General features: G+C 37.6%; 1 protein-coding gene across 1 annotated transcript; it reads left to right on the forward strand.

Annotated features, from left to right (window-relative positions):
- The first annotated feature begins 551 nt into the window (after nt 1-551).
- LOC147400626 (leucine-rich repeat protein 1-like) lies at nt 552-14778 on the forward strand. The gene is made up of 6 exons (XM_086446390.1): nt 552-869; nt 12489-12560; nt 12807-12950; nt 13326-13397; nt 13493-13564; nt 14501-14778. The coding sequence occupies exons 1-6, from the start codon at nt 637-639 to the stop codon at nt 14571-14573; spliced, it is 666 nt and encodes a 221-aa protein (XP_086302516.1). The 5' UTR covers nt 552-636; the 3' UTR covers nt 14574-14778.

Below are 14778 nucleotides of genomic sequence, written 5' to 3' on the forward strand. Positions count from 1 at the left end.
TAAAAAATTAGGATTTTTTTTACTTAAGTTTTCGATGAAAATCGATCAATAATGATTCATTTTGGTTGAAATCATTTAAACAAGTTGTTATCTCAAGTTTTTAATTGATCTTTCCATCTATTTTAGTTGGAATTAAAAACTTAAAAATTGAAAATAGGTGGGTTTTACCATTGTCGAGTTCAACAGTAAAAAAAAGTGGTGAAGTCGACAGTAAATAATGGTGAGTTCGATAATAAAAAATGTGAACTCCACATTAAATAAAAAAGCGTCGAGTTCGATAGTCAAAATTATGATCTCAACAGTACAAGGTACCATTAAGGAAGAAAAAAGTTTACTAAATACTTTATCAAGCTAACACGTAAAACTTAGGGACTATTTAGAAAGAAACCCTTTCGAGGGCCATTTAAGTAATTTTCCCTGATTTTAATCTTTCATTGGGTGTGATAAATAACTTAAGAATTTGGGGTGTAATAAGTGAAGTTGGAGTGCCAATAGCAGGTTCTCTTTTCTTTTGGCCTTTATGAAAAAAAGTAGGAAGCATGGGTGGTGACGTTCGCATTTGGTTTTTCTCTCCCTCCCTCCCCCCTCTCTGAACCAAAGCAGACGGAGAAACACGAATTCTGAGCAGGAGAAGCCATGGCCATGGGCACAAGCTTGCAAGTTTTTCACCTAACCCTAACCCTAACCCTAATATTGAGCCTAAATATCTTCTCTTTTGCATCTGCGAACTCTGAAGGAGACGCTTTGTACACGCTGAGGCGGAACTTGTTTGATCCAGATAACGTTCTTCAGAGCTGGGATCCGACTCTCGTCAATCCTTGCACATGGTTCCACATCACATGTGACCAGCAAAATCGAGTCACGAGAGTGTAAGATTCTCTCTCTCTACTTGATTTCACTTCGTTGTTATAGATAGATTCTGTTATCGATTCGTCTGAAAAGCTAGAGTTGTTTTTGAATTTCACGTATTTTGGTAAGTATATTTTTGTAATTTGTTGATTTTTCGTGGATTGGTGATTATGCTAAGGTAATTTGTGCTAGTCTGTTGAATTTACAGAACAATCATGGAATTAGAGTATTTTTTTTTTTTAAACTTTGATATTGATTTGACTTCGATAGAATTAATTCTGTTTTCGATTCATCGGAAAACGTTATGTTCTTCTTGAATTTCAAACATGTTGGTTGGTTTATTGGTGTAATTTGATGATTTTGTGTGATTTTTGGAAGAAAATATTTGGGGGGATCTCTTTAAATTGTATTTTATCCTATGGTAACTTGCGATCTTTAATATTGATTTCACTTTGTTATTATGGATTCTATTTTTTATTCATCCAAAACCTTAGTGTTCTTGAATTTCATTACTGTAGGTACTTCGTAGGTTTAGTTGTGTACTGTGGTGATTTTGTGTGTTTTAAAAAACAATTATGCGTTTGGATCTCTTTAAATTTTAGTTCTGCCCCCTTCCCCTCCGTGGGTGATGATGAAGTACTGTGTACCAGTGGGTTGTGTACTCAAATTGGAGCTTCAAATAGATAGAACAACCATGATATTGAAGGATACAATAGGATGCATGAAGGAGATTTAGCATAATTTATTGTCTTTTTTACTGATATGCACTATGATAGTGGTAAGTATTTTTTTTTTTTTTGCTAGGCGGGGTTAGTTGTTAGCGTAAGAAGGGGTTTGAACCTAAGACCTTGGGAACAGCCTTCCCAAGATCTTACCACTTAGCTACATGGTCCTTCTTAGAGTGGTAACTAATATTATAAGCATGATCAATAAATGTGAACTTATTGATATTTTAAGATTTGGTTTTCTACTTGCAACATGATTGGCTAATAGCTACTTCCGCCCTTGGCTTTGGAACTACTTTTCTCTATCTCCTTGATACGCCTACCTGCAAGGAGAAAGTAATAGGTGCAACTTGGAGAGAATGTTTGCTCTTATATCAAGAGAGAAGAGGAAGGCATCAGAAATTACAGAAGAAGAGTAAGAAGGGAGTAGAAAAAATAGATGAAGAAGAGAATCTTGATCATTCATTCCCCTTCCATACATGCATCAATGATTACATATATCTGATTCCATCCTAGCCATCCTCTACGGTTGGCAAAGCAGCTACATTCGGTTACACAACAATGCTCCAAAACAGAAAATAGAAAAAGGCAACAATGCCTTTCATCTAGAATATTCTTCAAGCCAGCCTGGAGGTTTCCTGTTTCGTTTGGGCCTCTCAATCAGTTGGCCTTGTGCTTCTTGTGTTGGGCCCATGTTCTCCTTTATAGTCTCTGGAAGCCCATTAATCATACTTGGGCCTGGGATGCCCTCATGTGTCTCTGGTTGAAGCATATCATTCCCCGTTCCTTGAAAGATCACCTTGTCCTCAAGGTGAAAGTTAGGATAAAGTCAAGAGAATTCAGGGAGAGATTCCCAAGTGGCATCTTCGGGTGAGCAACCTTCCCATTGAACAAGAACTTGCTTAACGATGTTGCCATGCTAAAGAGTTCGACGAGTAGCACAAATTGCTATTGGCAAAGACAAAGGTTTATCTCCGCGAGCATCCGGGGGTAGTGGGTATAGCACAGCAGAAGCTTCTCCACGAAACGGTTTAAGGACAGAAATGTGGAAAACAAGATGGATTTTGGAGGAAGCAGGCAAGTCCAAACGGTAGGCCACTAAGCCAACAAGTTCCAAAATGGTAAAAGGTCCATAATACCATTGTGCTAACTTCTGATTAGGACGATGAGCTACAGACATTTGACGATACGGTTGGAGGCGCACGAGCACTTTATCACCAACAGAGAGTTGAAGATCACGACGATGTGCATTAGCTTTTTGCTCCATGCGATGCTGCGCAGCCCGTAGATTATCCTTTAAAGATCGTAAGAGAGCATCACGGTCCCTAAGTAACTCATCTAGTGCTTGGATTGAAGTAGAGCTCGAAGCATAAGGAGGTATCGTGGGTGGTAAACGACCATAAAGGGCCTAAAATGGTGACATCTTAATGGCACTATGGTAACTTGTGTTGTATGAAAATTCAGCCCAACTGAGAAAAGAGTGCCAAGTCGAAGGACGAGTGTGAGTGAATGCTCTCAGATATTGTTCCAAACCTCGGTTAACCACCTCGCTTTGACCATCGGTTTGAGGATGGTGTGTTGTACTATGCTGGAGTGTAGTGCCACTTAATTCAAACAATTTCTTCCAAAAACCACTTAAGAACACAGAATCTCTATCAGAAATTATGGAAGCTGAGAAACCATGTAATTTAACAACCATATCAGCAAATAGAGCTGCTGTACGAGCTACAGTAAAATTGAATGGCAACGCACCAAAGTGGGCTGATTTAGTAAGGCGATCAACAATCACTAAAATGACTGTGTATCCGTGAGAAGGAGGAAGTCCTGTGATAAAATCCATAGTGATGTCGGACCAAACCAGGTTCGGAATCGGAAGTGGCTGGAGCAACCCGGCAGGCGCTTGTGTGGAATACTTTGTTTGTTGGCAGGTAACACATTCCGCAATAAACCGCTCGACATCTTTTCGCATTTTAGACCAATAGAACACAGTAGACAAACGCACAAGGGTACGCTTAACACCCGTATGACCCACAAAGGGAGTAGCATGATACTCTAATAACAAGCTTTGTTTCAAGGATGAGTGAGAGCTGATGTAATACTTGTGATTAAAAAGGAGAATACCATCAACCACCGAATAGGTAGCCAGGAGCGTACTAGCTCAAAATTTCTCATGAAGGTTTTGTAGATCAGCAAGATCATTATTTTCTTGGCGCAGTGACTTCAATATTTCAGACATTGGTCGCATCGTTAGAGTAAAGGTGAAGATGGCCGGCCCTGACTTAGAATCATTAGGCTCCTCATATACATGAGATAACGCATCAACTGCAATATTTTGAATGCCCGGTTTATATTCGATGCGGAAATCGTAACCCAATAACTTGCGGACATAGAATTGTTGGTCTGGAGTTTGTATCACCTACTATAATAATTCTTTAATGCTTTTGTGATCGGTGCAAATGATAAAGAATCGCCCAAGTAAATACTGTCGCCACTTGTGCACCGCTTCGGCAATGGCATGCAATTCTTTGATATAAGTGGATGATGTCTGTAAGCGAGGACCCAATTTCTTGCTAAAGTAAGCAAGTGGATGGCCTTCCTGCAGCAACACAACCCCTATGCCAACATTAGACGCGTTTGTTTCGATAATAAAATCTAGAACAAAGTTCGGCAGTCGTAAAACCGGGGCTGCTACCATGGACTGTTTAAGAGTGGTAAAAGCGGACTCAGCAGTTGTCGTCCAAGAGAAACTATCCTTACACAACAAGTCCGTGAGTGGGGCTGCTATAGTTGCATACCCTTTGATAAATCGACGATAGTATCCCGTGAGTCCCAAAAAACCCCGTAGTTGTTTCTGATGAGATGGCACCGGCCAACTAAGCATAGCTGCAACCTTAGATGGGTCAGCTTTCACACCCTTAGGGGTCACAATATGTCCCAAGTATTCAACTGTTTCCTGGCAAAACAAGCACTTGGATAACTTCACATAAAAATGGTTAACACTTAAGCAATCAAGGACCTGTTTCAGATAAAGATAATGCTCAGAAATATTAGTGCTGTACACTAAGATATCATCGAAGAAAACAATGACAAACTTGCGTAAATAAGGTTTGAACACTTGATTCATAGTCGCTTGAAATGTGGAGGGAGCATTTGATAAACCGAAGGGCATAACCAAAAATTCATAGTGTCCTTCATACGTTCGAAAAGCTGTTTTGTATATGTCATGATCATAGACACGAATTTGATGGTAGCCAGCCCTCAAATCTAACTTACTGAAAACGGATGCACCCCCCAACTCGTCCAAGTGCTCATCAATGGTAGGAATAGGAAACTTCTCCTTAATGGTGGCAGCATTCAACGTTCTATAATCTACACAAAAACGATAAGTCCCATCTTTCTTTTTGACCAACAAAACGGGAGAGGAAAATGGACTACGACTCGGACGTATAATCCCCTGATCAAGCATTTCCCGAATCAAACGTTCCATCTCGGACTTCTGAAAATGAGGATAGCGGTATGGGCGTACATTGACCAGTTTGGACGCTAGAAGCAGGTGAATACGATGGTCAATCACACGGTGAGGAGGTAGGTGGGTGGGTGACTGAAATATGTGAGTGTACCGTTGTAGCAGTTCAGCTATTGATGGTGGTAAGTCCGCTGAAAAAGAAATAGTTTCTGATAATGATGGATCCACGGCTTTGTGGGTCGATACATCCGGTAATTGATAGAGCTCAAATAGCCCATGTACGTTCTCCTTAGACACTAAAGCTTGTAGTTGGTGGCAAGAAATAGGTTTAGGACCAAGCGAAGTATCCCCCTGTAACAAAATCTGAGTTCCTTGCCATGTGAATTCCATGGTAAGAGCAGCATAATCATGAGAAACTCGCCCCAAAACTTGGAGCCATTGAATACCCAGTACCACCTCCGGGCCCTCAATAGGAAGAACATAAAGGTCCACGACAAAAGAATGACCCTGCAAAGACAGCTCCACTTGAGGACAAAGAAATTTGCCCATAAGATAATCACCATTACCAATAAACACTCAAAACGGTGAAATGGCTTGCACGTTCAATTCCAAAGTTTCGACTAAGGATGGTTTAACAAAGTTGTGGGTGCTACCGCTATCAATCAGCACCTGAAATTTGTGTTGTTTAAGCGCACCCGACAAACGAAGAGAACGAGGGTGTCCATGACCAGCCAAAGCATTCAAGCTAGAGATATCCTCTGTAACAGCAGTATCCTCAGGCAATTCGTCAACCGCAAAAGAGTCAGTGGTATCAAACTCACTCTCCCCATCATCGGTCCCTATGAGCAACAAAAACTTGCCGCGACAACGATGAGATGACGTCCAACGCTGATCACAATTATAACAAAGATTCTTAGCTCGTTTCTCTTGTAGTTCCTTAGGTGTCAATCTACGAATCGACAAAGGCAGAGTAGGCAATAACGGTGGTAATTGAGAAGGTTTGGTGGCCTGAGTGATAGGTAAGACAGGGGCCATAGGCCCAGGGGATGAAAGCATGATGGGTTGTTTAGCAATAGGGGCCGAATTCGTAGAAGCCTTGGGTGTCCACTTGGACCAAGTGCTGTGTTCCATTTTAGACTCTTCCACGCGTGCCTCATAAGCTCGAGCCAAAGCAATTGTTTCTATCAGTGAAGACGGTCGAGACATCATTAACTCCCTACGAATATTCGATTTAAGGCCCGTTATAAAAAAAAGAGATCAACAACTGCTCGGAAATGCCTGTGACCTTATTCATAAGGTCCTCAAACTCAGACTGAAAATCAACCACCGAGGTACGCTGGGTAAGCTTGGAAAGAGCACTTTGATGGTCCTCGTAGACGGAAGAACCAAACCGTAGCCTCAACTTTTGTATGAAGTCTTTCCAAGAACTTAATAAATTGTTCGCTTGCAGTCATTGATACCAAGCCGAAGCCCGACCTTCCAAGTGAAAGGCCACGATACGTAGACGGAGATCATCCGGTGTGCTGTGAAAATCAAAAAATGCCTCGATCCGGAATATCCAGCCATTGGGGTCAGTCCCATCAAATTTGGGTACCTCCAATTTCATAGAACGGAGTACGGGATTGAAGTCCATAGACGCCGGAAAAACTTCGGACGAAGCGAGTCCAGATGATGAGCGAGGTGCAGTACCTGAAGATTGCCCAATCGACCCACTAAGTTGCGATCGGAATTCGTCCAATTTGGAATCAACAGAGGACATATACTGTTGTAAAGTCTGGTGTACGACCATGGCTTGATTGTCGAACTGCGTTTGTAGAGCCTTAATAGCAGCCAAAACGTCAGATTCCGCCATAGATGAACACATAGATCTCAATGAAAGCACCAATTGATACGCCTACCTGCAAGGAGAAAGTAATAGGCGCAACTTGGAGCGAATGTTTGCTCTTATATCAAGAGAGAAGAGGAAGGCATCAAAAATTACAGAAGAAGAGTAAGAAGGGAGAAGAAAAACATAGATGAAGAAGAAAGTCTTGATCATTCATTCCCCTTCCATACATGCATCAACAATTACATATATTTGATTCCATCCTAGCCATCCTCCACGGTTGGCAAAGCAACTACATTCGGTTACACAGCAATGCTCCAAAACAGAAAATAGAAAAAGGCAATAATGCCTTTCATCTAGAATATTCTTCAAGCCAGCCTGGAGGTTTCCTGTTTCGTTTGGGCCTCTCAATCAATTGGCCTTGTGCTTTTTGTGTTGGGCCCACATGTTCTCCTTTGTAGTCTCTGGAAGCCCATTAATCCTGGGCTGTCCTCATGTGTCATTGGTTGAAGCATATCACTCCTCTACCCCCTCAAAAGAAAATAATCAAATTAATGCGGATGCAATAGTGGTTGAATCCATGGTCACTATATCCGACAATTTATTGAATAAGTCGCGATTAAATCGGAATTTTTTTTTCCTTCACTGATTTACATGATTTAATCACAATTTTCGTCATTAAAACAAAAAAAAATCGCCTCTTACTTAAAAATTGAAATAAAACCTACCCTCCATCTCTCGCACTCACTTCTTTCTCTCGCTCAATTTTCCTTTTCTCTTGATTTCGTATCTAGATTTCCCCCTCTAGGTCTCAACCTATAATCCTATGTCCCTTTTTTCTCTCACTCTCTCCTCTCGGTATCCTCTCTCAGTCGGAAAAAAACCCCAACAAGTATTTTTTACTTATATTTGTTTTTAGAAATTGGAAGAAAAAAATCCATATAGATGGTATCAATATGAGTTTAGTTACCTATTATTGTAGTCTCGGATTTGATGATATAATATGAGAACATCTCTTAGTAGGAAAAATTACACAACCCTAACCATAGCTCAATTTTTTCCCTAAGTTTCCAATTTTGTTATTTTTGAATATTTCCCTTGCTGACTTATTCCCAAATGACTTAATGAATATGGTTGAATCAACCTGCGAGATAAATTGCCTTTCTATTGGTGATTTTGGCTTTCATTAAAGGACATTTTTTTTAGGAACTATTCATTTTTTAGATGACAGATGAAGGAAGCTAGATCGAACATGCAAATTGGAGTAGTCAATAGTGTAGATATGGTTGTTAATGGATTGGAGCATATATGAAATCTGATTTGTTCCGTTTAGGTAATTTTGTGATGTAGCAGAAGCGTGTGAATCAATAGATTCAATTGATAAATAAGCAATAGCTTGAAGAAGATACAACAAAGAACTAGAAATTAAGTAACTAAAAGAGAATAAAGTTGAGAAAATGAATTGAATTTATATCTTTTAAAATTCGTTTTTGAAGCTTCTTATATAGATAATTTCATCATAACAATTTAGAAATCTTTTAAAATATTAAAAATAACTTTCCTAATCTATCTATAACATAATAACAACTTTCTAATCCTATTATAACTCCATTTGGATACTTCTAAGTATTTTTAATTATAATCTAAATATTAAAAACAAGTTTGAACAAAAATAGAAACTAAAAAAGGAATAGTACTTCTAAAGGAACAATAAAATAAAAATCCTAAGAGAACTAGAAAATAGAAACAAATCTTATTAAAATTAGAAAATTACTTAAAACTCTCTAACTACAATTGTAGATGTCCTACATCAGGCTCCCTTTCTTAAAGAAAACTCACCCCCGAGTTCGGCATAGATAAAGAAACTTCATCCTTAAGATAGTAAGGAAAGATGTGCATGTTTTCCGGTAAATTCACAACTGAAGCAGTATTGCTGATTTTCTTGAGGATGTTGAGTTGTCCTATCCTTTTCAACTTAGTTTTGTTGTAAGTGCTCGTTGGAAAATGGTTCTCATTAAGGTAGACCATCACAAAATCTCTTTATAGGATTGAAACGCCTATGGTTATACTCTTAAGAAACGTTTCATGGTAAACAATCAATCAGGAAATCCTTGATATGCCATTGAATCACGGGATGTCTGTCTTAAGCCAATATTCAACCTAATGGATTCGGGTGGGTGGTGGAGTAGAGTAGGTTCCAACTCATCGAGATAATCCATATATGGGTCTGGTTGGGTTTGGGAAGGGTCTTGAGGGTTCTATGGAGGGTGGGGGATGTGGGGAGGTTTGTTGGGATAGGGGAGAGAGGCCGGTGGAAGGTTGGGGTGGTGTTTTTGAGGGATTCGGGGGATTGTGACATGGAGAGGACAATTGTAGGTTTGTTGGGGAATTTCGGTAGCAGTGGGAAGGATGTGGTTAGAGGTTGGTTTTTCTGATCTTTCTGTTCTCCTTTATCCCAAACAAAAAAGACCTTCTTTCCCCCCTTGCCTACTATTAGTGGTGGAGAGAGAAAAATGAATTGTCATGCAACATGGTTGAAACTTGGTAGATTGCCTTTTAATGGTTCAATTAAGTGTTCTCCTTCCTTCATCTTGCTATCATGGGGATAACAATATCTTGAATCTTCTCGAGCAAACGATTTTTGAATTCCTTGAACCTTGGATCTAATTGATCATTGGTTAGCAGGATTGGTGTTCTTCAACAATGTTGAAGGTGGGAGGCTCTCAAACGAGGCTTTGATACCACTTGAAGCAGCAAAAGCGTGTGAATCAATAGATAAACAAGCAATAGCTTGAAGAAGATAAAGTAAATAACTAAAAATTAAGTAACTAAAAGAGAATATAAAGTTGAAAAAGAGAATTGAATTGATATCTTTTAAAATTCGTTTTTGAATCTCCTTATATAGATAACTTCATCATAATAACTTAGAAACCTTTTCAAATGCTAAAAAATAACTTTCCTAATCTATCTATACATGATAGCAACTTTCTAATCCTATTATAACTCAATTTGAATACTTCTAAGCGCTTTTAATTATAGTCTAAATAATAAAAACGAATTTAGATAAAAATAGAAACTAAACAAGGAATAATACTCCTAAAGTAACAATAAAATAAAAATCCTAATAGAACTAGAAAATAGAAATCCTATTAGATCTAGATCTAGAAAATAGAAACAAATCCTATTAGAATTAGGAAACTACTTAAGACGCTAACTAGAATTGTAGATGTCCTACATCAGGTAGATATCATACATCACTTTGGATCTAGATTGAGGATTTGAGTTTCGATAAGGATCCAATTTGATAACCTATTGGATTGGTTCTAGATCAACTATGTCCCGAATTCAATAGGGGTCTGATCCTATAAAATATGAGAAATTATATTATATGTTTTGTTTTAATATATGGATTTTATTTATGTTATCTATTTCAAATCAGATTTGATTCTCAATCCTATTGTTATTGAATCGGATTTGGATCCTAATATTGAGATCCGATAAAATCCAATGCATTGGATAAGAAGTAGGTTTATTTCTATTCTTATCAAATTGGTCCCAAATTGACCTCAATTTGATCTGGAACCGGTCCATTGACAGCTCTAAGTGTGGGCATATCTTAATAATGGCTGAAAGAATAGGGTAAAACTACAGTCTCTCCCTGCTTGACTTTTTCTCTCTGGACCATTGGCGTATTTGGCCATGTGAAGCATGTCAAGTTACGGCTTGAAAATTGCATAAAATGTAAAACCATTTTCAATATTAAATATTTATAGCCATGTGGTAATGCAGAGGGGTGCCACTGGGCTTTATTACACCAATCACAAGGCATCTACATGGCGTCTTTGAGTGCCTTTTAACACCCAATAAATTTCCATCAATTTATCATATCATATCTTTTGAAGATGATACATAATGTATGACAAATCACTCTACATATGAGTTTTTAAATCTTGTTATCATAGTACGTAATGGTGATCTTAAAATATGATATATATTGATAAAGTCTTACTGTACTGTTAGGTAATTCAAATTATATTTTCTTATCGAAATATGATACATATCGTATATCAATATTTAACACTCGATATGATTTATTCGCCAACTATGTGAGATTGAATTTTGATAGGAAACTGGCTCCGTTAGCTGCGATGTTTTTCCCGTTGGATTCCCTCTCCCCTTACTTTTTGGAGCATTTATTGGTTTCTGTTATTGTGCTTGTTTGTCATTTAATGTTTCATTTCTGTTCAGTTTAGAATGAGTCATTTGCACACTTTGTTTGTGACCATGGATTCCAAATACAAATTGAAAATGGTGAATGAGGCCTAATTTTTTTGTTTGTCAAGATAGAGATTGAAGTATAATTTATTAAAGAAAGCTTTCCCCGTCTAGAAAAATATATGAGGAATTTTTTCTGTATTATCAAAAATATTTTAATGTTTTAAACATTTTGGAGAATTTGGCTTGTTATATAATATGAACAGATTTATGGGTTAATGGAGAGAGTTTCATAGGTAGTTTGTCATGTCATACGCTTTTCCTTGTCCATACTACTTTGGGATCCTTCTGTGGCCATAAATGATCTAACCAGTTTATGGTTTTGATGGAGAGAAATCATAGCCACATATACATACATATACATATATATATGGGGTCGGGTTCCGTAGACACATAAAGCTACAACGTTTTTGTCTTATATGGTTAAAAAGATTCGGAATAGGCTGATTTTTTGTGAGGATGATCTCTATGGTGAGGGGATCATCCTTGCAAAAAATCATCCCATTCCAAAACTTCTAACCCCTTCAAAACTGATTTACAAAAATTGGACGGTCTAAAATTTTTCAACTTGTAAACATGGGGCTAGAAGTTTCATAATAGGCTGATTTTTGGCAAGGATGATCTCCTCACCATAGAGATCATCCTTACAAAAAATCAGCCCATTCCAAACATTTTTGCCCATATAAGACAAAACATGTTGTAGCTTTATGAGTAGCTTTATGTGTATACGGATCCTAATCCATATATATATATAATGCTTTCTCTCATTTATGATAGCATGTAATACATATGGATATTGATAGATGGTGTTATATGGACTGCATGTCCATGTGGCACCCCAAAACACGATCAGCTGCCACATGAATGTAAAACATAAAAGTTTTATGATCCTAACCCCTCCCCCCCCCCCCCCCCCCCAACACACACACACACAAAATACATTTTTTCACCATTGTATTTAAGTTTTAAATTTGGGAGTTCAGTAGCCATCCATTTTCACGGTCAAGATTTGGTCCAAAAAAAAAAAATTTCTCCTTTTTTGGGGGATTTTTTAGAGAGCTTCTATTGCCACACCAACTTTTGCTAACGCCACCCCAAGATGTATGCAATTCTTTGGTGATTTACATATGAAATGGTGTGGTGTTAGCAAAAGTTGGTGTGGAAATATAATATCTCTTTTATAAAATTGATCTAGACCACAAAATCTTGAGGGCTGAGGTGTCATTTGGACCAATGTGGTAGTCCACATGCCCCAAATGATGACCTCAGTCCAGGCTCTACATGGTCCTTCGGTCCATGCAACCTTTTCACACACAATTATTTATTTTAACATGATACTTCATTGCAGGGACCTAGGCAATTCGAACCTATCTGGCCATCTGGTACCTGAACTCGCAAAACTTGAGCATCTGCAATATTTGTAAGTATTTTTTACTCTTCACTTAGCATAGATGCTTCCATGGATATTTAGTGATTTTTTTCTTAGCCTTTTGACTTTCTGATTTTTGTGGTTGGTTTAGCAATAATCTGGACCATGATTTTCTGTGGTAGACTGGCAGGGACTTGAATGCTACCGTGAACCTGACATTAATTATACATGATATTAAGGTTAATTCATAGGAATCATGTACTAACTCCAGTTTTTTTTCCCTTCTTATTGATGCAGAGAGCTTTACAAAAACAACATCCACGGGACAATCCCAGTTGAGCTTGGTAACTTGAAAAGGCTAATTAGCTTAGACTTGTATAACAACAATATTTCAGGGATCATCCCTCCTGCATTGGGGAAGTTAAAGTCTCTAATATTCTTGTGAGTTTGATTGACACATTATTGTTGTTTTATCATCATGCCTGAATAAATTGGGCTCGAAATGTATGCCCCAAGTCATACTTTCCAATTCCCCCAAGTCAGCTTGATTCATGGGTCAACATCACCTTGGACCCAGAAATGCCATAAGTAAGGGTGCCAAGTAAAGCATAAAAAATATGTTGGCAACTCGAATTGCTGGTTGTCTCTCTGAACTTATTGGGTACAACTTGTTTTGGGCCCTTGAGAAGTTGATCCTGCTTTTGACCTTCTTGAATATTAGAACTAAAATAAAATCTCTCATCCCACTTATTTGGTGGTTGGGCTTAAATCTTTTCCTTCTTGTTACTAATGGTTAATTTGTTCTTTAATTGGTAGACGGCTTAATGACAATCAGTTAACTGGGAGAATCCCAAGGGAGCTTGCTGGCATTTCAAGCCTCAAAGTTGTGTAAGTGCCAAGCTTCTTGCTTTCCCTTCATTTAGTAGTTCTTTTTACCATATTCCTATTAACATCATGAGATAAACATGTTTTTGTTCTTTCAGTGACGTCTCAAACAACAATTTGTGTGGAACAATTCCCACTACTGGACCATTTGAACACATCCCCTTGAACAAGTAGGTTGCCATTTCCCTCATTTATGTATTTCTTTCTTAAGGCTTCCGTCGATAGAAAGGATCATATGAAATCTCACTTCACTTCATAGGATTGAGGATATAGTTAGTATTTGGTTTTATTTTTCCTTTATGGTGTAAGTTGTTTTCGGGTTCAAACGTGTTTCTTTTGAGGATTTTATATTTACATGAAATCAGCTTATTAAGCAAATATCTGTTTTGTCTTTTCTCGTGGAGGTCCCCTCGTCCTCCCTTCTTTTTTTAAACTAAAGTTTATCTATAAAAAAAAAGGGTAAAGGTGTAGGATTCTTGGTAGGTCTTCTCGACCTCCTTGATTCTTATGATTTCTTTAATAAAATTATACTTGTTAAATGAAATATGTAAGGCTCTTTTCACATTTCATTATAGTGAACTAATATGTTGAGTTTTATATTTTCCATATCACTTACATTTTTTTTTTTATAAAAATTTTCCATACCCATACTAGAATTAAATTTGCCGTACCCATACTAGAATTAGTATTTAGCCAACCCTAAAACTTTGGGAATAAGCTTTGGTGATAATGATGATTATATTAGAATTAATATTTGAATTTTTTTCCCCATCTTTCATGTTCTCTAGTATTGAACTTTCAAATTCAACTTATATAACACAAGTGTTCCTGGACCACTCTAAGGATCACGTGGTAGCGTGAAATGTCACACAATTAGGATTTTGTTTTCCACTTTTTCTCACCGGTACCACTGAACCTCTCCATGCTTTTGTTTTTTGCATTATGAAATGCTTGCACCAAAGAGCCCACTCTCTTTCTCTCAATTTATTTTGAGAGCGTATATACATTTCACACCAAACTTGATTTGACAACATAAGTTCTCTTCATTTTTGAATTATTGTTATGACGATGATTATTAATTTTCTAATTTTCTACTAATGGTGTAGTTTCGAGAACAATCCACGACTGGAAGGTCCAGAATTGCGAGGACTAGCAGCATATGATACAAACTGCTCATGAAAGATGGGTAAGTCAGCAAATAGCAATTCCACATTTTGTTAAATTGATTTCTATTAAACCGAGTAACGGATGGGAGATTACATCTTTGCAATGTATTGTGTTTGATGATAAATGTATTCTTAGTTTATACTTATATATGTAAATCTAAACTACACATTCCTGAAATAGTTTTAGCATTTGTAATTGTATTAGTATATGTTGATTA

The sequence above is a fragment of the Akebia trifoliata genome, chromosome 6 (assembly GCF_017979445.1).
Source record: "Akebia trifoliata isolate Shusen 1 chromosome 6, ASM1797944v1, whole genome shotgun sequence".
Lineage (NCBI taxonomy): Eukaryota > Viridiplantae > Streptophyta > Magnoliopsida > Ranunculales > Lardizabalaceae > Akebia > Akebia trifoliata.

Coding starts and splice junctions, on each gene's coding strand:
- LOC147400626 (XM_086446390.1), top strand. CDS start 637: ATGGCCATGGGCACAAGCTTGCAAGTTTTTCACCTAACCCTAACCCTA. Junction 13,398..13,492: donor ATTTCAAGCCTCAAAGTTGT/GTAAGTGCCAAG, acceptor TTGTTCTTTCAG/TGACGTCTCAAACAACAATT. Junction 13,565..14,500: donor GAACACATCCCCTTGAACAA/GTAGGTTGCCAT, acceptor CTAATGGTGTAG/TTTCGAGAACAATCCACGAC.